The following is a 26,134-nucleotide window of genomic DNA, read 5'->3' as shown; positions in this document are numbered from 1 at the left end:
TGTGAGAGCAGAGCTGAAGCAAAAGGAATTAGTCTTATCCAGGCTGCTAAGATAAGATATACAAGCCGCTTTGCACCTAATAGTGTCCAGAGTTACAGATTTTTTAAAACATAGCATAAGCAAAATAAACTATGTTTTATACTGTAATTAGAGAAAGCAGTACACTCTTGGACAGTGTTCAGAAATATTACATAATTCAGCTCTTTGTTTTGCTTAAGCCTTACTCCTTCACCATGTTTGCTATCAAACCATTGTCTAATGCTGTGTCTTTGGAGAATAGTGGGCTTTCATTACATCTTCTGGTTTGTAGTAAGGCGTATGAACAGATTGAAGCTGCAAAAAAGCAAACCAGAAGTCCAAGATAAATCCTTATCTTACTCACTTTCCCTGCCTAGGGTTAGACTGAATACACAGGTAAACGAAAGACAGAACATGGATAGGTAAGAAGTCCTGCCTCAGGTTGCTGGCAGTTAAGATTGTCTCCAGGATGCTCCCCTAGCATGAGGCTGAGAGACTTTTCTTTAATAACTCAAGTTTGATTGTTCTGACTCAGGACTCTAAGGTATAAATCTTACGAACTGTGTTAAATTGCTCTTCCTCTCAGCTTACTTTCGAAGGGCAGAAAAGAGACCTGGCCTGTTTCTTAGGTCATTAAATAGCTTGTTGGATTTTTTTTTATTTTTTTTATTTTTTTTTGCCAGATGGGTAATCTGAAGGCCTTCCTGAAGGGGAAAAGAAAAACTTTTAAAGTTCTTTTTCTCTTGTGGGTACTGTCTAGGCACGACAGAGCTCTAAGCAATTAAAGTAGTTTTATTACAATACTTAAATCAGTTAATGCTAGATTGAAGGTCTAGAAATCTTATTTAGTCAAGTAAAAATAAAGGGGATCTGCCCCCATCCTTCTATTTCCCACACAGATCTGATGGTTTTAAAGAAAAAGTTTTTAAGACTGGCTGCTCTATTGCATTTGCAATTTGTGAGCTGTTAAGTTCTATGTCTGTGACACTTGGTTACATGCAGTGCCCAGAAAAGTTACTGCATTCAAAAATGCCTCATATTCTTCTCTGAAAATCCTTCCATAGTAAGCATCTCCTGCAAATCTGGTATCTTCCAATATTCTTTCCAACACAGCTATTTATCTCCTCTGGCAACTTTCAGATACTTCCAGCCATCACAGGTTGATTTCCTTCTCCCATCTTCTTGCTCTTCCCCACCCCTTAGCCATTTGCTTGTTCAAATTAAAATATCTTGTTCTTACTAAATATACTTTTTTGTATACCAATTTTTTTCTGCACCTAAATGCAGAAATACTTCAAATTTGGAGTAAAAGCTCCAAGTTCATTAGGGAGCTACAAGCTTTTAAGCTTTTTTGTCTCTGTAGTTACTAAAGCTGCCTGTAATAGAAATGCAATAAAAGGCACAGAGTAGGTATCTCTGGCAGAGTAATTTAGCCACTGCTGTATACTTACATCTTTACTCGGACTGTACCACTAGAAACTACCTTAATATGAAGACTTGTGACCAGGATATGTCTCTTTCGGTCTCAGTGGCTTATGGTGCCAAAATAGGTAACTGTCTAGCTAAAGGAGGGAAATGGAGAAGTCATGAAAAGTTGTAGTTATGATCTTGTCAATATTCTGCTGTATGTGTTTGGTGAAATTGAGGAAAACACTGTTTCTTTTCCTTTACCTAATAGGAATAGGAGTTGTAGTTTTATTTATCCAACTGAATCATACACTGACTTTAGAGGAGTGTAGGATATTTGTACATTAGAAGTTGTCAGCCCTCAGACACGCTTGAATTTCTACGTCAGCCTGTAGTGTTGAATCTGGGACTGACAATTCGACACAGCAAGGGATGTGATGACATGTAAATGCATCACTATAGTGCCTCAGGGAAATAACCAATTGCCAGCATCAAAGAGCAAGGAGAGATACCTAGTGACAGGAGAATGTAAACTAATAATTCATTCCCTTTATAGAGAATCCAAACAAGCTATTTTATCAAGCTGATCTGAGATACCTTCATCTTGAGAAGAATTTGCTTGTCTATACACATCTCCTTTTACCAAAGTTCTCTTATGAGTGTTAATTTGTATGTGAGTATCAAGCTGGCAAATCAAGAAGGCCTTTATAAAAGGGTTTGAAGCACCAGGAATTTGATACATAATTTTTCTTTCTCTTTCTTTTAGTTTTCAACTTCAACCAGATCATAGGAAAGATAAAGGGGGGAAAAAAAAAGGAAAAAAAAAAAAAGAAACTATTTAGTGATATTTTTATCAAATTCCTATAAGTTTAAGGTGAATTTATTTCAAACAAACAAACAAATAAAAAAAACAAAACACAAAGCTTTATCCAAATATTTAATGGAGATGTGTGTGTTTAACAGCTGTTAAAAAGACAACAATTCAGTTTGCTGTTCTTTTGATAAAGCACATTAAATCAGATTCTGGAAATATCTGGTTCCTGTAACAGTATCTTTTTATGCTGTCTTCTATCTACCTAACTGCTCTCTGTGTCTTCAGATGAGTCTCCTTCACAACCTACCAGCACTATAGGACAGAAGAAAATTACATAAATAGCATTCATTTTAAGGTCTCATTTTATTGTTGATCACTGGTGTGACAGAACTGCTTTGGAAGAAATTGTGTCGCCTCAATCTAAGTGTTGAAATATGTGTATTTAAATCACAGATTTTCCATTTATTTCAGTTGGCTTTGTTTACAATTCTAAAGGCTTTTAGTTTGTAAATATTTAATCCATTCTCTAGCTGCAATAATGCACATCCCTTTTCTTGATAAAATCATTTATTTGTGTTAGGATTTTGACAGTTTGAAGAAGCCAATAGAAGCAAGTCTTTCAGTGAGTTCTACCATATGGCAAATGCAAAAAATGACAAAGTTCTGAGTAAACAAGGCCACTCTTGAAAGTCATTAGCCTTCAGCAAATTACAGGTTAGAAACAATTCAGAGATTAATTTATTACATGATCTGTGTAGTTAAAGTGAGTTAACAGGGCAGCTAGTACCTGCTGAACAGAGGAGGACATTATAAGGAGGAAGGTGTTAAGGCAGTTTGTCTCTGTAGGAGAGCAAGAGAGATGGCTAATTATTGTCATAGGAGGGGATTTAAAAACTGGGGGAGAATGTAATTTACAGTAAAGCTAAGGCTTTGGTGCCTTTTTTAAAGGTCTTATTCAAATTGGCATGGCCCAGCCTGTAGTTTGGTTGCCTAGAAAATCAAGAGTGCAAGTTGGCCACCATCAGCGAGGAGTCTGAAGTTTAGGTAATTCTTACCAACCATTTAGGTCAGTGCTGTGATATGATGCACAAATGACTGGAATTTGAAAGAGGAATATCGAATAAAGAAAACTAATAGTAATAAAAATCTGATCAGAATTGCTTTCTATACATTTCTCTATTTTGAGGTAGATGTGACTCTGTTTTAACAATAAGAAATCTCCTTGCTGCCATGTTTTGTTCCAGGTAATAAAACTTAATAATTGACTGCAGTTCAGTTTCCCCTGAACAGGAAGAAGGAAAAAAAAAAAAAAAAAAAGAAAAAAAAAAAGATGGGCTTGGATTATGCCATTTTGGCCTCCTTGATTTTAGAGGTCTATCTTAAGTCACTTTTAGCAAGGTGATTTTTGAAAGCCTGGCTTCATTCCTGTTCATTATTTAGAGGGAAAATACTAAGTAGTCCATATTTTGTTTGCATTTCCTTCTATATACTTACTATCCTTTTCTCTTTCTGTGTAAACCATCTATGATTTTCCCAAATTTGCTTTATATTTGCTTCTATTATTTGCCAGCAACACTTAGCTACTCTGACATAAAGTGAAACATCAAAGTACAGTTACTATGATCATACAGACAGTAAGGTCCTTATTTCCATTGTTGTTCAGCAACCTAGTCAGGTTAAGAGATAGAGAATACCTAAGCTGAAGAATATCCAGAAATGTCTAACCATGCATCTCATCCCTGATTTCTGTCACAGTTAAAATGTTTTGGTTTTTTTGGTAGCTTGCATTCTGTTAAATGCTACTGTTTCTACATAAGAACATTATCTTAATGTAAATAAATTTAAATAACTAAAATTGACATAATAGAAAGTTAGCTTTTTGTTGACAGTTGTCATGTCTAGGGTCAGTGAAGACAGGAGCTGTCTGTCATATGGATCATTAACTCAAGAATGTGTTAATTTCAGAGAAAACCAGGTCAGGATAGCTTTCAGGTTTCCACCATGAAATTTAGATCAGAGAAAGAAAAACCCACATCAGTCTAAGAGATTCTCTGAAAGTCTGATCCCTTCTGCTGGGGTGGAGTGATTGCTCACTCAGAGGATAAATCCTAGCTCAAGTAACAACATACATCTTAGTGCTCCCACATCTCATTTGAAGACAGTTTGCATCAACATGCCAGCAGCCTGAAGTTGGTAACTCACTTAGCAGTGTCTTGATTCGAGATGCTTTTTTAAACCTGTGTGATGTGTCATGATAGTTTTGCTTGAAATAATTACTTTAAAAACAGTAAAGTTTCCCAAGATTCCCCATTTTTGGAATTCACTTACCAAGAGATAAGTGCCAATCTTTCATCTTACTATTTTTAAACTGTCAGAAATCACTTTTTTTTTTTTTTTTTTTATTCTGTTACTCTCTTTACAAATTCATATGCAACCTCACTCATCACAACTAGAAATAGCCTTCCAATTTCCAACCTGGATATATTCTTGCCAGTTGATTCTCATTTATATCTCAGGCAGGGCTGGGATTTTAGTTCCCTTACCTGTCATGTGAAATCTTCCTTTCTAACCCTCTACAGAAAACTAGATATCCTTTTCATTGGATAGTATCCATAGAATAATTAATGAAGAAGCTTAGTGCCTATTTGATGCTTCAACCCACAGGTGGAGGGAGAGGTTAAAAATAGTCATTTATTTGTTCTTCCTTTTCAAGCTGTGATCTTGGTCTGTATTCTTTGGTAGGCTAAATGTTGCGGGTTTTAGTTCAGCTGTCAATTTGAGTAATTTCCCAGCGCATATTACTTTTCATTAGTATTCCATGAGAGCAAGGAGCGTGTATGAGAAATTTATGATAGAATCAGAATGGCTTGGTTTGGAAGAGAACTTAAAAATTATCCAGTTTCATCCCACCTGCCATTGTAGGAGTCCTCAGCCAGAAAAAGCTGAAGTGGTTCATTAAGCTTGTACAGGTTTTATTGAAGTCCCACAGAAGTCACTGGATTGACTCCAGTCAGTTTCAGATCAGGCTTATGGTTCAAAGGGTCATTTTCTGTGTAATCCACTATTATCCTTATCACTTAGCAACTGTGTTCTTTCATTCTCTTTTTAATAGGAGAGATGCTGATTCTTTCTTAAAATGCTGTAACATGCTGTCTCTTGTTCAACAGCTTACTTAGACAAGGACAACCTCTGCGTCTGTACAGCTTATGCAGAAACCTGGGGTGATTACACTCTTTTCCTGTAGGACTACAATCTTAAGTGTTATGGCAGCTATTGAACACACTGTGAATATCTAAATTTAATTTATAGGCTCAGATAATTTCTCATGCAAGAATAGTAAAAACTCTTTTGGAAAGATTTAATTGCTTATCAGAGCAATCGTTAATCAGTCTGGAGACATTGGACTCAGTGGAATTCTCAGATGCCACATCAAAGCTGGAGTTCCCAGCATCTGTATAGAGCTGATCATTTTCTCTAGGGATTACAATCTTCTTATCCCATTTTCTAGCCAATGAACATTTACTTTTCAGTTAAATGGGGTTCAGTTATAAAATCAAGTGTCTGCCAGAAATCTTGCATGTGCCCTGGAGAGTTCCAGAACTGCTCCCAATTAAAGCAAAACGTTCTTGATAAGAAGCAGGTTTAGAGGGAACTGTTTACTTTTCTGACTAGACCTGCTGGAATAATTTCTTTAAGGATACCATTCAGGGCCAATTTAGCAGTTTTTATTATTAGAAACTGTCCCACTTGTGAATAAAAATTTGCTCTTGTTTCTTTTATCAAATTTTCATGTTACTGTTCCTAGGAAGGCAGAATCATAGAATGGGTTGAAAGGGACCTTTAAAGATCATCTAGTTCCAGCCCCAACTGTTTCCCCAGCAAGCTGGCTGAGGGGACCCTCAGGATAGTAACCTATGAGTGCTGGTGAATGGAGAGGATGGCCACTGGCCTACTGGCAGAGTGTGCCTCCCTTCTCATGTTTCCCTTCTTAATGAGCCTGTTTAACTAATTTAAGTTCTCATGATACAAGCTGGTTCCTTTAACTTTCCTTTTTCAAAACTTCTTTAGCTAGCTTTTAGCTCTAAAATTATTTATTATTATATATTGCTCAGGTTGAAAAAGACCTTAAAGTTCATCAAGTCCAACCACAACCTAATCGTGCTACCCTGACAACCCACTGCTAAATCATGTCCCTGAGTACCACATCCAAATGGTTTTTAAACACATCCAGGGATGGTCACTCAATCACCTCCCTGGGGAGCCTATTCCAGTGCTTAACAACACTGTCTACAAAGAAGTTTTTCCTGATATCCAACCTAAACTTATCCTGGTGCAACTTGAGGCCATTTCCCCTCATCCTGTCACTAGTGAGAAGAGACCAACCCCGCTCTTTCTGTAAGCACCTTTCATGGATTGGAAGAGAGTGATAAGGTCTCCTCTCAGCCCCCTTTTCCTGAGACTAAACAGCCCCAGTTGCTTCAGATGCTCCTCGTAGAGCATATTCTCCAAGACCTTCACAGGCCTTGTTGCCCTTCTTTGGGACCTGCTCCAGCACCTCAATGTCCTTTCTGTATGAGGTGCCCAAAACTGAACACTGTACATGAGGTGAGGTCTCATCAGTGTTGAGTACAGGGGTTCCCTAGTCCTGCTCACCACACCGTTCTTCATACAAGCCAAGAAGGCCAATGGCATACAGCTGGCTCATATTCAGCCAACTGTTCATCAGTATATCAAGGTCCCTTTCCATCAGGCAGCTTTCCAGCCACTCCTCTTCAAACCTGAAGGGTTGCCTGGGGTTGTTGTGGCCAAAATTCAGGACCTGACGCTTGGCCCTATTGAAATTCATCATCCAGTCTATCCAGGTCCCTCTGTAGTGTCTTTTTCCCCAGTGGTAATCCTTTAGCAAGAGTAACAAAATTAAAAGAAATTCCAACTGCCACTCTGAAAGCCAAAGCAAAGCTTCCCCAAATGTACAGAGAACAACACAACAAAGTCTTTGTGTTCCCACCTGCTTGCTCTTGTGGCAGGTGGGATCACACCTGTGCCATCTATTTTTGTCACAGGGGGGCTGCAGTGCCTGAAGTCTTTGCTGGTTTAGCACAGCAAGGAGAGAATAAACCGTTCCAGAATGTCCCAGCATGAGCCATGGGTTCACTCCACGCTTTCTTGCAAATCCTGCCCCACTACAAGCTTTCTGTGTAGTGCAGATGACTAGAGAGTGTTACTGAGTTTTGGAAGGAGTTTAGGAGTGTATTGAGAACCTGATATCAAAAGCAGATGGAAACTTGGCCTTACATTTTGGCCGATGCACATGCATCAGGGAAATTTGCTTTAAAACCTATGATATTATTATAAACAACTGAAACTACACTTACTACTGGCTTATTTTAAGGTCATCTGAAAGGTATGCATTGCAAACACCTTTTTTCATCTCTAGTTTTCATTTTCATTGGCATTTGTCAGTCTAGTCATAATTTGTTCTGCTGGTAGGTAAAATCTACAAAGAATTTTGAGACAAATATCCTGCATGAACTCTTGAAAATTCTTCCCTCCTCAGTCTTGCATTCTGTTATAGCCTCCCGTTGCCAGTGAAGTGAATTAGATACTTGAGTGCAGACTCAGACAGCATTTAAAATTTCCTCCAAGCTCCAATATTGTGTATTTATAAGATCCATAAATGTCTTTACTACTTTGTTTGGAGATGCTTGAATCACTGTAAATGTCTAAGACTCTAAAGATTTGTCATCACATTTCAATTCGTAAACCTTTAAAATGCTCTAGAGAAAGTTACCTTTATTTGTTTATACCTTTGCAGTTGACTGCTTTCTGTAATTTGTCTGTCTGTCATGAATTTGATTGAAAATGGAGGTAGAAATACAGCAACAGCAATAACCACGACAACAGCAAAGAAAAAATATCCAGGGAAAAAATAAAAACCAAAAAACCCTCTGGCGTCTCTTATGCAGACAAAACCCAGCGGGTAGTAGAGAAGGCTGAGAGAGCAAATTTCCATTTTACTTCCCACCTGACTAATGTTCAGATAAGTTTGGATAAGCTTTGGATTATATTTCAAAACTCATTTTAACATGATATACCCATGGATACCTTTTGCATTCTTAAATCTTCTCTGTAGCATTCGCCTAACAAGGCAGGGAATACATAAATTGATATAGATATATATCTGTCAAAGGTTGTTTCATGCAGAGATAAACTCAGTCTCTTTCTGGCACTTTATTTATTTTCCATTTTAGAACAAAGGCTAGAAAGACATTTGAAAGCAATAGGGAACTTGTTCCATCAGCTGTCTTAGATTTCAGTAAGGAATTCCCCAAGCACTGTACAACTTCTACACATCCATCAAGAGCTGTTCATTATAATTATCCTGTTAGAGCGAGGTACCAGATCTGATGAGAAGTGGTACCATGGAGAAAGCCTTTTACTCAGATGTTTTTATCAGATTCCAGTTGGTATTTTAGAAAGGCTAGTTCAAAGCAACCTGGCTGCAACACTTGCCTGGAGTGGCTTTGAAAGACATAGCTCCTTGAACATATTCTGTCTTTATATGTAGTTAAGGTTTTATTATATGGCTTGCATGACCTGATTAGGTAATATGCAGTGGCTGAACAGAACAGCTGAGTTACTGTTTTGCCAGCATGTATCACAACCACAGTGGAAAGTGCTGGTATAGATTCTGCTCATTCCTTTCAGTAAATGCGGTGGCAGATAGCATCATTGGTTTCAGTGTTAAAAGACTAAGGTAATCCATTAAGTTTAGCATTGAAATGATGTTGGATTTCACCATTATTGCTGCATATGTAACATTTTAATATTTCCACAGCATTTCCCTTCTAAGTAGCGAGACCTAGCATTGGCCAAGAAATCTAACAAATATTGTTTCATTCCACCATTAATGCTGTATTTAAGTGATATCTAGTTTGAATTTTCTTATGAATTTTGAATTGCTTTTAATCACATTTAACTGTGTTATTATTAAGTGGACTCTTGTTGCTTTGGAGTAGTGTAAGGCTGCTCCATGTCCTTTATTGGCTATGCCACACTGGGTGAATGAAAACATTACCAGCTACTGCAGGTTACGTATTGAATATTTGGAATATAGCCAGAAAACTTGCCTCATGTTTGGCCCTTAGCAGTACATTCAAGTGAATGTGGGAGACTTGAATTTAAGGTTTTAGGATATCGGTGTAAGTGGGCAAAAAAGTACTATTATTAGCAGGTGTATTTTAGCTTACATTTAGAATGTATCTAGTTTATTTGGGAGAATCCCTGTGTATTTGAACATACTTCTTTTTATCAGTTGCAGCTGTGCAATCCCATCAGTACAGAGCATGACCTTTGTATCACATCCTACAGTATGTGAAAGTCCAGGAAAATTTGCTGGCACTTTAGTATTGGTTCCTGAAGTCGACATAGATCTAAATGACATATAGGTAAATTTGGACTAAGAAATTAGAAATGAGAGGCTCTTGGTAACATGGAGCAGAAAGAGCCACATGAAGATGGTCTATCCGGGCTGGCATTGACTTGCTGCAAATATTCCCTTCTACACCCAGGTGTGGACTTGACACAAAACATGTCTGAATCCTTCTAAGATCTCAGATGTTTTATGTAGATATGTATGTATTCATTTTCTTTCTGAGGTGAGAAAAACAAATAAAAACTTTTATCTGTGTTTTCCTTGAACAAACAAATACATATCCAAATGAGATCCAAGACTTTGTCTGAGGAAAAAAAAAATATCCATTTCAGCCTTTAGCACCATTAGAAATCCAATGAATTTATTTAAATATGATTTTTTTATTTTTATTTATTTTTTAAGACTGAACAAAGTTGTCATATTAATGTTTGCTTTTTATTATTTGCAGGGGAATGTGACCTTTTTCTGCTCAGAACCACAGATTGTTCCCATCACCTTTGTCAGCTCCAGTAGAAGCTACTTGTTACTGCCTGGCACTCCTCAAATTGATGGGTTGTCAGTCAGTTTTCAGTTTCGAACGTGGAATAAAGATGGCTTACTCCTGTCCACCGAGTTGTCTGAAAATTCAGGATCTCTTTTGGTTTACCTCCACGGTGGGAGATTGACACTTCTTATTCAGAAAGTGGCAGAAGACCCAGTGGAAATAAGTGAAGGTACTTTGTTTTTGTTTTCTCTCACCTTTCCCTATTAAAACAGCAAGGACTTGACTCCACAGGTAGAAAAGATAACAAAGTAAAGCAAGTACTGAACATTCTTTTTTGTTTACAAATTGTTTTTCACTTTTTGGTGGTAGAGCTCTTTTGTGTAGTTTGAGATATATCTGAATATGGAAAGCTGGCATCCTGAGATCTTCAAGCTAATTGTGCTCGACAGTTATCTTAGTGGCTGTGTTTTCTAAGTCATGCTAAATCATCTTCATTCAGGTCACATGAAGACCTTCATGCTTCTTATCCTCCTATTGTGCTGAAGTCAGCTTGGCAACGGTGCCTTTCAGCACAAGTTAACACAGATTCAGAGCTGATTTTCTTCCTCTAACTGTTGCTTTGCATGCGAATACTACCATTTATGCTCCACTCAGAGAAGACTGTCCATAGGCTTCCTCTCCTTGCAGTCTTAAAATTCAGGAGAAGTTGTTTATAAACACTAATGGGAAGTTGTACTTCGACTCCAATAAACAACAAGAAAATTTCAGACTGTACAACCAGAGTGGCCCAGCTGCCATGTGACTTGTATATGCCATACTGGTGACCTATGCAGAAATATTCTGTTTTGGGGCTGTACACATCCCGTACTGCTATGCACCCATGCTGAGTAGGAGACCTGGAAATTTATTACCGCATGGGCTGAATATATACTTGGTTCCCAAATGTGAATGGAACTGATGGAACTCAGAGGTCTGAAGAATAACTGTATTTTCAAAAAGAGCATCTGTTTAAAAATATGTAATATTAAAACATTCCCAGTGCAGAATTAAAGAGGGCAGATGTGTCTATTAAAAGAAGAGAATATCTGACAGAGCTGTCAAAGCAGAGCCGTTCTTTGTGTGTGTTTCATTCCCTTTTGTAAAAGAAAATGAGGCAGCCATGCATCATGTGGATTGTTACAACCTCAGCTTGCCACAGCTGATTGTTGAAAACTGAGTTTCAAGCCTTTATTGCAGGTCCTAATGAGGTTGTTGAGAAAGCTGAGAGACAATGCCAATATTTGGTTGTATTTGTTTTTATGTAGTTCTGAAATTATGAACCTGATCCCAGTCTTTGGTGCCATCCAAAACACTGCTAAACTGCCTACTTACACATGGAAAATATGCAAAAATTGCAAATGCCACCTCCTACATATGTTGGATTGTCACAATAGACTCATGCTTGCCCAAGAATGGACCTGGTTTTGACCCAAATGTAACCTGTTTTGTCGTGACATCTTTTCAAATTTAACCACCATATTTCACCTCAAAATTGACTTGTTCTAGCTGAAAACTCATTCACATTTCACTGGGAAACTGCTGTCTTATTCTATGAAAATTGTGTCTGCGGTAGCAGCCATTACTCTGGAAATTGTCTCGTTTCCAAATTCATAATGAAATGGCTTTTCATGTGCTTAACACCCCCAATTTTTTTATTTTGAGTTGAGCTGATCTCACACCTCTTTGTGTCACTAAGTGCTCGTTTGTTTCTTGTGAAAGCTACAATAACAAAAAATATCCAATTAGAGAGGGGAGTAAATGATAATTGCCTCAGCCTGGTCTCAGTGACTGCAGATTGATGGCAGCACATGTCAAACTGTGATTAGGTTACTTTTGATCTTCACTGCTGTATGTGAGTTTATAACTTTTGCTCACTGGTTTTCCTGGCTGTTCAAGTAGATGATGTAGAGTTTCTTTTTAGCTTCATGGTGCTATTTGAAGAACACTGAAACACAGCGCTGATTTTCAGAATATAGAGAGAGGCAATTTGTCTGTGAGTATGTAATGAGAAGAAAGGTTACTCAGTGCTGTAGACTGCCACATCCCTTCATAGGTTTCTGGACAGAGCAATAATCCCAGTTCTCAGAAAATCCATGTAAAAATCCAATACATAAGAGACTTTGGCACATCCTTCCAGTAATACTGTGCGCTAACTTAGTGCTGAAAGGTTTAAAGGAAAGGTTTTAAGAACAAATCCTACTGAAACCTATTTGAGGTTGTCAGCTTTCATATAGTGACTGAGGCAGGGTATGACCATCTCACTGAATCTAATCTCAGTCATGTGCTTATTCCCAGAAATGCAGCAGAAATCTGCTCTGCATACTCCAATGAGTTATAAGCATTTCCTAATATACTCAAAGTAGACATAATCCCCAGAAGTATTAATAATGTACTACCATAAATGTAAAGAGCCCTGCCAGTCTGCTGAGTGCCTGCAGTATAACTAGCAGGTTGGATTAATATGATCTGCTTACATGTTCTCAGAAACTTTCCTCTTCTTGGGCCGTTTCTTCTATGGCAGTTTACTGCCAGAAGTAGAGTTCTTTCAAACTCAGTTTTGACTGTGTTGGACTCTGCTGTGCTTTTATAGTCACAAGTTGAAAGCAAAGATTTGAAGAATACAGTTATATCCTGAGCTTCTATTCTCACCCTTCATATTTGTTTATTTATTTATGTTTTACAGGCACCAATCTCCATGATGGGCTTTGGCATTCACTTAACATCAATGCCAGAAGGCATCGCATTACCCTGACACTGGATAACAATGCTGCCTCTGCTAGCCATGCAACCACTGTCTCAAGAATCTACTCAGGGAACAGCTACTATTTTGGAGGTAGGTTGTTTCAGATGGACACGTGGCAGGTTTTCAAGATGTAGATTTTCAGATGCTGATCACTGAAGTCTCCCAGGTGTATTCTGCAGCTAAGAGCAAATTCTGTAACAACAGATATTTTTACCACCTGCTGTGTTGTAAACAGTGCTGTGAGAAGATCGAAGATCTTCATCAAGAGAGGAAGGGGAAAGAGTGAACTAGCCAAGGAGTAGCCACACTTAGCTGGTGAAACATTAAAAAGCTTCATAGCTGTGTTAGCCACATTTGTTTGTCTTCTAGTTAAAAGGCCAGGATACTATCATTATTATAAAAATTACAGTAAATATCACTGTTCTGACCAGTCACAATGACTTTAGACTGTGGAATGTAATTGATGTATGGCTCAGATCTTCAAAGGTATTTAGATGCTGTGCTCATATGGAAATTAATGCAGGTTTAGCTCAATTCTAAAAACAAGAAAGAACAATCTTGAAAAATATTACTTCCAGCTTTTTGGAGTTTAAATATTGATGTAGATAAAAGGAGCATCATCAACTTTCTTTTTAGCTCTGTTGTACTTCTACATTGTGCTTACCACAGTGAGGTTCTGATCTTGATGAATCCTCTGGGTACAGCAGTAAGCATGCTCTCATAGGAAGCTTCAGATGGGAAGAAAATGGAATGAAAAGAAGACGGGGGGGAAAAAAGCATTTTGATTTTGCTTAACATACCTGAAAATCTGATGCTTTGGTATCTCCAGTAGCAGATCTCTTGCCTTTATTTTTCTCCTCTTCTCGAGGATTTATAGCACAGAACGCTGTGTAGCTTTAAAAAACACTCAGTATAATGAGCCTCTGAGTTCTTGCATTAGGAAATCCCAAAGGAAAAAGATGAACATTCCAATAGTTTTCTGCCTCTTTTTTTTTTTTCCCACAGGGTGCCCTGACAACTTCACCGATTCCCAATGTTTAAATCCCACTGCTGCTTTTCAAGGCTGTATGAGGCTCATCTTTATTGATAACCAGCCCAAGGACCTCATTTTAGTTCAGCAAGGCTCCCTGGGGAACTTTAGTGATTTACACATTGATCTGTGTGACATCAAAGACAGGTAATTATTGTTTTCTCTTTCTTTTGTTTGTTCTTTTTTTTTTCATCCTAGTGGTTTATAAATACAGATTGCATTAAGTGAAAATTCTAATCTGCCAACATTTCAGATATTAGGCATAATAGAGCTACTAATAGAAAATATCACAGCAAAGATGGAAAGGACTGGAGGGGAAATGGTTTCAATTACATGAGGCTCTCTTCACATTGACTTGTAGGAAATAGAGTATGCAAATCCAATCAAAATACAGATTGATAAAATGATTAAATTTTATGCATAAATAACATTTGATTGCTTTGAAGTTTTAGAGAGAAATGAAAGAGAAGGAAAAATTATTTGATTCATCAGAACATGTCATCTTAATATAATAGCTGGTTTTGTTAATGCAGAACATCTACAGTTTCTCTTGTTAGCCATTATAGCACATTAATAATGAAGATATCATAAAATGGTTTAGGTTGGATGGGACCTTTAAGATCATTTAGTTCCAATCCCCCTGCTATAGACAGAGACACCTCCCTCTAGACCAGGTTGCTCAGAGCCCCATCCATTCTGACCTTGAGCGCTTCCAGGGAGGGGCATCCACAGCCTTGCTGGGCAATCTGTACCAGTGTCTCTTCACTCTCACAGTAAATAATTTCTTCCTTACATCTAGTCATAATCTACCCTCTTTCAGTTTAAAACCATTTCCCCTTGTGCTGTTGCAACATGTCCTTCTAAAAATTCCCTCTCCAGGTTACTGGTAGGCCCCCTTCAGGTACTGGAAAGCTGCTATAAGGTCCCCCCAGAGCTTTCTCTTCTCTAGGCTGAATAGCCCCAACACTCGCAGCCTGCCCTTGTAGGACCTCCTCTGGACCTGCTCCAATACCTCGATGTCCTTCTTGTGTTGGGGGCCCCAGAACTGGATACAGTACTCCAGGTGGGTGTCATGAGAGCAGAATAGAAGGACAGAATCACCTCTTTGAAGTGCTGATCACACTTCTCCTGATGCGGATGTGGTCAGCCTTCTGGGCTATGTCCTCACATTTCTGGCTCATGATGAATCGTTCATCAACTGACAGTGGTAGATGGTATGTGGCAGAGATGCTATGAGGCATCTTAATGCTTTCATTGTCACCTTGTCACCTGGTTTGGGCTGCAGTTTAAATCAGTGATACTACTCTAGGTGACTTCCACATCCTCAGTATCCTAAGCGTGACAAACATAGGTCCATGACCGTGCCATAAAACTACTTAAGACAAAGATACAAATGTAATAAGAAAAGTGGATTTTTATTTTACATAATGATTGTCTGGAATATATTACACTCATAAATAAAAGCTATACATGATCTAGTGAAGATTAGAGTGATGTCCTACAGCACAGTTCTCTGCATAGGCTTAAGTTTATATCTCCACTACATGATTTAGGTGAAAAAGAGAAAGTCAATTAAAAAAGAAAAAAGAGAGTTAGATTCACAGTTGACAAAAGTGATCCTTTTATAGCTGGATTCAGTGTATTAGTGCAACTGCCCCAAGGGGGAATTAAGAAGTGTAGGAAAGCACTGCACTCCTGATAACTGAAAGGTATGAGCATTGCTGAAATTTGTGGGGATTGCAGCTTTCACGTTTAGTGAAACACCCAGTGTGCTCTCCCTGTCTGCAGTCTCTCATAGTTATGTTGAAATGGTTTTACAGGGAAGAAAGAAGGATTTATTTTTTTTTCTTTTCTGAGTCATGTTACACATTTCACTAATCTTGGATAGGATCCTGAGAGAGGTTAAAGTTACAAAATTGATTTCAAGAAGTTAGAAAAGATGTTCAAAGACTAAGAGGTTGAAATACTGCTGGTGCAGAACTGAAGTCCAAAGTGGTCATAGCAGCAGTAGTTGGGAAGAGATACAAAATTAAAAGAAAATGCATAAAGAAAAAAATTGTCCATGCTATTTATCAACACAGTCGATCCTAACTCAGTCCTAGATAGTTAATCCAGAAAAAGGCTGAAAACAGAAGTTTTCTTCTTCCCAACCATTTTTAAATGTTCTAGGTTCTAAAAGTCTGTATTATGGCCTAATTAGTTACAACAAACTATACATGACACATTTGGAAGAACAGAAGATTTGAATTCAGAATTCTGCTGATTTGGAAGTCTGAATTGCTGTCCAGTCTAGCATAGAATCATTGAGTCATTAAGGTTGGAAAAGACCACTAAGAGTGCCTAATCCAATCATCAACCCATCCTCTGCCACTTAACCATGTTCCTTGGTACCACATTGCTGTGGTTCCTGAGCATCTCTTAGAGGGATGACTCTACCACTTCCCTGGGCAGCCTGTGCCAATATGATTTAGTATGCTTGAATATGTTTTCAACTCCTGTTCAGATTAGATCATTATGCAAAGTATCTGACACACATCATCATTTCTAACCACTGCAGTTTAACTAGTGTTCATCACAACAGCACTTGGCTTTTAGAAGAGTTGGGGTCTAACTCCAGGTGTGCAATATGTGGCTGCTCTTTCTTATTACATAAGGAGTGTTAAAATTCTGGAAAAGCACTATCCATGAGAAATACAATCTCTTCTTTCTTAATTATAAGATTTATTGCTATGTGCACTGTAAAGCACATGTTTTTGTAATTTTAACACGTGTGGGAATTGTGTTTCTTAATTAACATGTAAATAGGACATTTGTCTTAGTTATCTGTGCAAAAAAAGCTCTTTGAGGAATATGCTGCTACTTAGAAAGCAATTCATTTGTTACAGACTTGTAGGCCAAGCTCGTTCAGACCTGGGCTCTGAAATCATGCTTAGGCAGCTCACTGCAACTTGTGCTGGCTCTTAAAAAGGAAATGAACAGGTTTATTTTGAAAGATGACAAGCTGGGACTACTACTGATGCCAGCAGTATGTTTTCGAGAAAGCATATAATTGTGTGAGCTGATTATGCACACACACGGGGATTCCCAGAATAAAGCAATGAACCTCCATTAATCTAAATGGAGCAATTTGAGGGACCAAACCTTAAAATCTCATCACTTCATCTTGAGTATTTGAACTATATGTGATCTCAAGTGAACTTTGCGTGAATGCCTTCTGTCTTCCTCTGTTTGTTTATTCCATCCTCAGCAGCTCCTTCTGGGAGATAAATGCTGTGTCACTGCCTGAGCTATCAAGGAGTACACAGAACAAATGTAGGTGTTTGTAGGAATATTCAGAGTTTGGCTTTCTTTCCATTGGTGTCTGAATAGACAGTGCCTTGTGAAAAGGCTTTTGCAGGCACAAGTGGATCTGCTGTCATTGACCCTGCTTTGGCAGAGACCTCCAGGATTGCCTTTCAGCCTCAGCCATCCTGTGAATGAGACCACCAGGTAGCTGCTCTGGTCCTGGCTGAATGGGCCAGGCAATATATGGGAAAGATAGAATTATCAGATAATATGTAGAAAACTCACTTCTGTGCTTTCAGTGGTACATTAAGACCTTGTCTGAACAGTCTGGAGTTCAGCACAGCAGTCAATATGGCCTTTCATCATCTTCCTGATGATCTGCTGTGTCCTATTAAGAGACTGCCTGTTCCCAGCCCTTAGCTGCAGTGTCAACATCACTTATGTTCATCCTTATGACATCTGAAGTTATTTCTGATTTGCCATCTTCTTTTTTGGTACCTACACATTGCCCTTAGTTGACACATCCTGTGCAAGGAGGGGCATCCCCGATCTGTTCATATCAAAGCTATGTCTGCTCCACTGTCTTAAAAAATAGTACCATATACCCTTTGCCTCCTTTAAGGCAAAGTTCTTTGTTTCCAGCACCTTGTCCAACATGAAAGTAAAATCTGTAGAAGGAAATAATTTTCCTTTTACTGGTGCATTTGTAAACCTGTTGGCATTACTCCCTCTGCCTGCATGCATTTAATCCAGCTAGCAGTGTTTTGTTTTTAGTAGGTGTATTTGCTGTGGTTGTAGAAATACACAGATTGCTCTGTGTTTTATGAGGGTGTTTCAAGGTGTGGTGCTTATACTGCTCTTGTTATGAAGCATAAGATGTCATAGCAGATTTGAATGCATTTATCCCCAGGTAAAGAAAAAATGAGAAAACAAGATAATATCCTGCTAAGCTGGAGAGGTCTGCTTCATATTTAAAAGAAAGTGGATATGTTACGTTTTATCTCTCTTTGTTGTTGTGTCTTCAGAATTTCTGCTTGATTAGGAGTGCAGATATTCAGCAGGATGTGTTTGCTTTACACTGAATTAATGAGTGAGAAAATACAGTGTCTTGCATTGTGGTACAGAGCAGGAAGTAACAAGACAAAAAGTGAAAGTGCCACCCTGGGGGGGGTAAGAGGTATCTTTGGGTACCTATGCATGCTTTTGGAGCATTGTGTGTCTAACACTGACCATCTCTGACCAAAAGCCACCAAATAAAGGCCCAAGCAAATAAATGAAACTTATCTTTGCAGATTTATTTTCAGTTTAGAATAAAATAGATCAAGTTTATAGCTACAGGAACCACACAGTCTGTGTGGGATTTGGCACTATGTTTTTTGGAGAAAGAAGGCATCTTCTGAAGTAATATATCCAACATAAAAGTTTCCAGGAAAAAGCTTGACCAAGAGAAAGCCTAATGAGGACAGAATGATGCTTTCTGTCTTTGGTCTTTAATCTCGATGTTTATCTGTATAGCACTTTTGCTCCTAAATTTCTATTTTTGTGAACGTATCCAGAGCCTGAACAAAACAGAAATAGAAAACATTCTCTGCAAAGAAAGATTAAATGTGGTTCTTTAACTAGAAGAGATTGCTGAAGGAAAGCATCATAATGGGCCTCAGGGGTGAAAGGCTGCTGTGCAGAAGGGACCGATCACCTTCTCAGCCTGGATGTATGGAGAGCAGACATAGCATGGGCTGCCTGCAAAGACTGCTAAATCTCCAACTCTGGAAGGCTTTAAGAACAGGTTAGGTAAATCTGTGAGAAACAACAAACATGGCTATAAACGATCCTGCCTTGGGGTATGGCATGGACTTAGTGATCTCCTGAGTTCCCTTCCAGCTCTGCACAATTGTGTTGCACTTGCTTAGGCTTCTCCTCCAGCTAGAACAGCTGTGGCTTGTTCTTGCTTTAGGGGGGTCTGAAATGTCAACAGCAATAATATTGCTTAAGGGGGGAAAAAAAACAACAACAAAAAAAGTAGGAAATATGTCAGGAATTCAGCTCAGAATTTTATCACGTACCTGTGAGAGCTCATTTGGGATGCATCTCTCAGATGCTGTAGGGAAGTGCTGTGGAAGGGGAGCAGATAGCCCTCAGGTAAGATATTGGTGAGTTTTTTTGGTTTGTTTTCCTTCTTTCTTTCTTTTTTTTTCCTAACTTGACAAGTATGTGTTATGCATAGAGTGTAAGGAAATGGATGAGCAAGAACACTTTTTGCTTCTAACCATACATTATTCTTTTTGGTAGTTATAGGATGATGTTCTGTGAATGGTAGAATTTTTTTCTCCTTTTTTTCTTAGGATTTCTTCTTAGTGGATTCCCCAAAGTTTAGAATGAGGATTAATCTCAGGCTGTATGTTTTCCTTTGATGAACACTAACTTGATTCCTTTCTAGTTGACTCTCTATTTTCGTGAGATTGGGTGCCTTGTATTTTATGTCTGTCCCTCTTACAGATGTGGTAAAAAAAATGATGGTGAGAAGTTTGTGAGGTGTTAGGAGGAGACAGGGACTGAGACACTGGGCAGTTATCATCTGCATCTTCACCTTTGTAAATCAAGCTAACAACTGTGTGCTGATCCCTTCACAACCTCTGTGTTAGTTGTAAAAGAAGCACAAATATAGTTGGATGAATTCACTGAGCTCAACCTTGGCCTGACCAACCCTTTCCATGAAGTATATTCTCCTTGGGTCACTTGGAGTTGATGCTGTGTGCAACTCTTAAATCTATCATTCAGGTCATATGGCTGTTTTTAAAACTGATCCTCTGCTCCTATGTGTGTCACAGACTGTTCTCTACAATGAGAGATAGACTGGGGCTATTCTGCCTAGAGAAGAGATCTAGGCAGAGTTGTGCAATGAGGAATGGCTTGAAGGATGTGAATAATAAACAGCTATTTGCTGCTTCTCACAAGTCAGGTCTTACACAGCATCAAAATGGGTGTCGTTAGATGATATAAAGGACAAATGTAAAGGAAAAGAACAAAAAAAGTCATACATGAAGCCTTAAGGCACAAATTGGTGGAAGCTGGCCAGGTGTTCAGTGAGATGCTCAGTGAGATGCTCTTAAACTCACTTAATCAACACTGTTGATGCAAAGTGAAGTCTGGAGAGAGGTAATAATGTTAAGACTGAGGAACTGAAGCTCCTTACTGTTTTAAAAACATTCTTTTCCTTGCGGGCAACTCTTTTGTACCTCAGTTTTTCAATGCAGAAATATTTTATAATAGCTGTACTCATTTCAAAGTATGTTGGAATGTGACTGTGCATTTTGTTAAGTCATGATTCATTCTACACTGTGTTTTCTCTTTCTGCATGGCAGTGGGTCAGTGGGCACATGGATCTGTCTGTGTATGGATGACCAACAATGGAAGATATAGCCTAGGGGAAATTCAAGCAGCCTCTCAATTAAAAAAAAATAAATGAAATGGGTAGGGAAACAAACATGCAGGTGCTGAGAACTTGGCCATGCTGTTGAGAAGATCTGGGATTTCCCTTTCAGCAACTGTCTGGATTGCCAGATTTTGAAACTAGAAATACTAGCTTCAGTCCGGAAGCTGAGTTGGTTGTTTATAGTAGCTGGCATCCTATTCAGTTAGTAAATAGAGGAATATGGGCTCATGAGATACTGCAGCTCAAGAGTTGCCATGGATATTATCAGGAAAATCATGCCAGAAAATCATTAAACCTTAGTCCAGAAACACCGTGGTTTTCCAGCCCTTCATCATATGGCACAGATGCTCCCTTCAGGCTGCACAAGTCTCTTTTAGCAGATGGACCCCTTGGAGTACAGCAGCAAGGGCTGAGGTGTTGCCTGCAGCTTGAAAGCGTGGGCTCATTAATGTCATACACTGTGTAATGGGACAAACTCTGCTTTGTAGTTTTAGTCACAGAGGAGAAAATTCTGTATCCAGAAGTTCTCTAAGAGGTGAGATCTGGCATGGTTTCTCATACCACCTCCTCCAAATTCTCTAAAGAAACCTGCTTTAGAGGCCCTGACTGTAATTGTGATAGCTTGCAGCAAACAGCTGTAGTGAGGGAAAAACTGGCTTCATTTCCTATGAGTTCCAATGAGTTTTTATTAAACTAGTTTGGTCTGCCCCTCAAGATGGTGCTGGGCGAATCGTGATTCCATCAGAATTTTGAGAGAAGAATAAGCACATCTCTAATAATGATATTGGTTATATTAATACTTTTGTGTTTCTCGACCCACATCGCAATGGACATGTTATTTGGGTTGTCCATTGACAGAGAAATCTCTGTTAAAGAACCTGATTCTACCCTCCCAACTCAGGCTGAAAAAGCTTGAAACTGTTGACTTTTTGATTGCAAAGTTTAACTGGACATAGGTAGGACTGAGGAAAATGGGGGAGCTTGGTACACCCGTGTTTATATTGCTTTAAATTCTATACACTGTTTTTGCTTATGTATCTGAGACAGTAATCTTGGGATTAAGAAAGGCATTTATCTGTTGAACCTGTCATTCATAAATGAATGATGAAGGTAGTCAGAACCTCCTTTCCTTTAGGCACAGATCCATATGAATGCATAAATACATTCATTACTGACTTCTATGGGTACTTAATCAGATTGCTGCAGTTAGTGTTGATTTTACACTGATGAAGCTTTTACTGGGCTGTCCTATTTTTACTTGGCTGGCACCCTGCCCTCCCTGTAGCAAATACTGACAGTACTTGTCAAGGACAAGGTGGGAGCTTCTCTTCCCTTAAACAACTTAAGGGAAACAAAAAAAGCCCAAACAAACAACAAAAAGTAGCACACAAAAAAAGGATTCATACTGAATCCATGGTGGTGGAGGGTGATGGTGTGTCCTGCAGAGTATCCTGGGAGTTCCAGGAATTTTCAGTTATAAATGCAAACTTGACCTCAGACATCTCCTTACAAATCCTGACAGCGTTCATCACTGTAGCATCAGCAGGCGGACACAAACACACACTGCTGTTGCTGTCCTTATTAAACCAAGATTCATCTGCATATTTCAATTCTCCTAGCAAATATAAGTAGAGAAAGCAGCATGTGATATACATAATAATTACTGCAATGGGATTGGCATTAACGGTTTACTTCATTAGGGAGAGGCATACTGAGTTGATTCATGAGTTTTCATCCCTGTGCTACTTGAGTTATAGAGCACAAAGAAGAAAATAGTGTTCTTTACTCCCTACCCTTTTATCCTTGCCCATGTTTTATCTGTGAAAGTTCCTCATAATATTTTCTAAATAAATTAGCTTCAAGTGTTCCTTTTTCTTGCCAAATAGGAATGACCTTTTAAATCCTGCTTTTTACATACTTAGTTTGTAGATTTCATTACATTTTATTATCAGTTTTTACTTTTGTAAGAAATAATAATTTCTGACTTTTTCCTTTTTTTTTTTCTTTCAGTACTGAACTTAATGTTTCTTCATGTCTTGTACTGTCAAAATGGACCTTTGGGAAATTAATTACTATTGCAGGTGAAGCAAGTTAGAATAAATCCGATAAAAGTGCAAACTCTTTTTGCATTTCCCAGATCGCTTCTAAGATTTAATGCATGCCCTACAGCCAAAACCTGACTTTATATGATTTTTTTTAATTGATCATGCAAATGAGAAAAAATCCTGTTTAGTTATGCCCAGTGAGTTTTAATTGTATTTACTATAGTCCCAGGGTAGGACTGAAAAAGTAAGTACTCGATAAAATATTCACTATCCTATAAATATGTGTGGTGCATCTCATAAGGAATTAAAAAATCATTTCTCATCCATTCTTATTCTCTCTATTGTTTCTGTTTTCAGTATTTAGCGTCTTTTCTGCAGAAATGACAATTATGTGACAGCCTGATTTATTTATTTTTTTTTTTCCCCTTTCCAAAAGGTTTCCTTAACAGTTCCCTTATTGGTTTTATAGCAGTGAGTCAGGCCTTTTTGGATCCCACCTTGTGAATTTGGCTGGTGATCAAAACCAAGATGAGTTGATGACATAAAGAAAAGGATGTTGTTATTCCCCTTCAATTTTTTTTCTGATTCTGGATAAATCAAAAGGTAGATCTTAATTTTGCCAGTCTGTAACACTGTCGGTAGAGTGCTTGAAGCAGCACACTATCAGATTTTGTACCTGTGTATTTTATTTTAATTAGTCCGCTGTAATGCTACAGGGTCAGATAATTCAGGTTAGAGTTTGTGTGATCTTGTGTCAGTTCTTTGGATGATTATGTTCCTCCTCTCATTTTATCTGTCATGTCTCTTTCAAACATAGGCTCCAATGGATATGTTTACAAATAGTATATAAGAACACTGAAGATCCTTTCTGGTTCCACTTTAATGAAAGAAACTGATGGCAGGATTTTAAAGAATTTGCCCTGCTGCTTATGTTGGTACTTTCTAAATGCTGACAGTTTGTTCTGCGTGTTGCAAGTTCAGTATGTTAGAAATTGCTCCTTTTTTGTTGATTTTTCCTTAGAAAATTTTATTTTCTCCTTTATTAAAAAAGAAAAAGGATGGTAAAGAAAGGGAAGGGGGGAATTCCTTTATCTGAACTATGCTGTATGGATGGGGAAATATAAAGAAGTCTGTTAATGACTTGCGTGTAAAGATAAATGTGCATTGGACAGGAAATAAAAGTACATGGCATTCTGTGCAAATGAGGAATCCCTTGGTGTCTTTTCCCTAGTGTATGTTCCTACACCACCAATTAAACACACAAATGTATGAATGAATGAAACCATTGAAGGCTGCTCATCTGGGGGTATAAGTCTTGGAAACCCACTCAACAGCACACAAGTTTAGGATGGAAGGGAAGGATTTTCAGTAAAACCGAGCATGATTTAAGTAAATGAAATCAATTTGAGCCAGCCTGAAATCGGAGTGTCAGATTTGAAATCCCTGCAGTTCTGCAAAACATCTCCTCATCTTCTCTGGCTTAATCTAAAGTTTAAACTGCCTGTATAATAAAGCTGGTGACAGAGCTTCTCTCTGGCCACTTAAAGTCTGACTGACAGCTAAATGAAATAAAACCATGTGGAAGAATTCCCTGCTGTTGGTCTGCTATATAAGCTTTCCACTATCAAATGATTTCCTTCTGTGGTAATTATGAAACAAAAATATGTTTATACAAGGAAATTCTCAGTAAAATAAGCAATTACACTGTAAGTTGCTACCTCTGAAGAAGAGACAATTTTCTGTCCTTTATCTATTATATGAAAGTTAATATTGAGTTTATTTGGTTGATATAATGAATTGATTTTGCTTATTTGGAGTAAATTTTAATGATTTTTTTTTTACCTGACTGTTTCATACATGCAACTCCATCTGCAGAAAGCAATGATTTGAGACCATGAATGGTGCACTGTAGGTATACTGCGTTTCAGAGCAAAATAGGTTCTTGAGACTCCTGCTGTATTCATTTCCTGAATCTGAATTGCACACATACTGTATGTTAACTTAGTCCTGTTCTTTTCCACATAAGTTTGGCTATTTATTTTATTTTTTTCCATGTGAAATGAGAAAATGTGTTGACTTCAAATCTCAGTTCTGTGGTGTCAATACGGGGTAACTAAAATCTGATCTGTAAAATGTGTTTAGCAAATGCTGTAATGGCTAATTACCAAAACTAGAACAGCTTTCATAGATATCTTCCTGTATCTATGGTCACCCATATATATAGATATAGGAAGATGGTGGAGTTGGAGATACTTACCTTTTGTGTTTGATAGGAAGTGGAAAGCTTCCCCAGTAATGCTGCAGAAAGGGCTTGTCACTGAATGAGGCCCCTGTGTAGAAAGAAGGCAGCTGGAAGGTTGATAGAGAGCTTTTGAAGTGTCTTTTGGAATCCAAATGGCACATGACATTGAGTTTCTAGGGGGACCTAAGTAGTGTTTGCTCTCACTGTTAATCATGCAGTGTGCAGCCCCATGCTCTTTTAAAGGCTAACTGCGGTATGTATATATAGTCAAATACCCTGTCCTTGTTTATTTGTTTGTTTGATTTTTGCAGATGGCTTTTCTGCTTTTGCTTTGTAAAATGATGAATTCTAAATGGAACAGCTGTCTGTACAGGATGGTTTATTTGTCTTTTTTATTTTTATTTTTTTTAATTTTCAGATTTATTCATATAAAAACCTTTCTGCTGATGCCAAGCCAAACTGTCAGCACATTTACCTCTATTAAAAATGTAGGTGTTCTGACAACAAAGCAGTGAAATGCTGAAAAATGCCTTTTATCTAAGCATGGATAATAGGCTTTTTTTCCTTGCACTTCCATCAGTCCCTGAACAGCCTCTTCCCACAGTTCTGATGTGCCTGGGGGCAGTTAGCATCAACTTCAGGTCTTCTAAATGTTGGTCTCATTGTAGTATTCAAGTGTAGAAGCTGAGAACCAAATTGTCCAACAATAGAAAGTGTATATTTTTAAAGTTCTGTCATTAAATTTTTGTAAATCTCAGAAATAAGAAAAAAAACTCTTTGTACCAGATTTTTCACATGACCTCAAAATGCTCTTCTTTAGTTAATTTTATGTCTATTAAGTGCGTAGAGTAGATGACTTCTACCACGGAAAAGAAAAATCCTTTATTCACGTTGCTCTTGTTCTTTTTGTGCTCTGACTTTTCTTAAGGTTTAATATATTTAGGGAAGAAAATATAAATGGCTTTAAAATTTAAAAATAAAGTAACAGTTTTTTGAAGTAGTACAGTTTTCTGAAGCTGAATGAAGAGAGAGAAGTTGGGAAGTACAGTAAGGAGGAGAGAATGTGCGCTGAGTTAAAACAGACCTGTAAAGCATTAATTCTTTGCTGCCAAAGGGTGAAAGTAGATTGTTGTGGTAATGCCATGAGTTTCACTGTAAG

At 38.1% G+C, this 26,134-nt stretch overlaps 1 protein-coding gene across 4 annotated transcripts in view; it reads left to right on the top strand.

Annotated features, from left to right (window-relative positions):
- CNTNAP5 (contactin associated protein family member 5) overlaps positions 1-26,134 on the top strand; it is a 253,693-nt gene that overhangs the window by 119,221 nt on the left and 108,338 nt on the right. For all 4 annotated transcript variants that reach the window (XR_014947890.1, XR_014947889.1, XM_085552291.1 and 1 more), the window contains exons 8-10: positions 10,123-10,387; positions 12,881-13,030; positions 13,946-14,117. Coding sequence is in view for 2 of the 4 variants with exons in the window: in XM_085552291.1 (XP_085408417.1) it covers positions 10,123-10,387; positions 12,881-13,030; positions 13,946-14,117 (587 nt within the window). In the remaining 2 variants the exon portion in view is untranslated. The remainder of the gene's footprint in view (positions 1-10,122; positions 10,388-12,880; positions 13,031-13,945; positions 14,118-26,134) is intronic.

This window comes from Coturnix japonica, chromosome 7, assembly GCF_054131305.1.
Source record: "Coturnix japonica strain WE chromosome 7, WE-NBRP24, whole genome shotgun sequence".
Classification (NCBI taxonomy): domain Eukaryota; kingdom Metazoa; phylum Chordata; class Aves; order Galliformes; family Phasianidae; genus Coturnix; species Coturnix japonica.
This window is presented reverse-complemented; position numbering and strand designations above follow the sequence as displayed.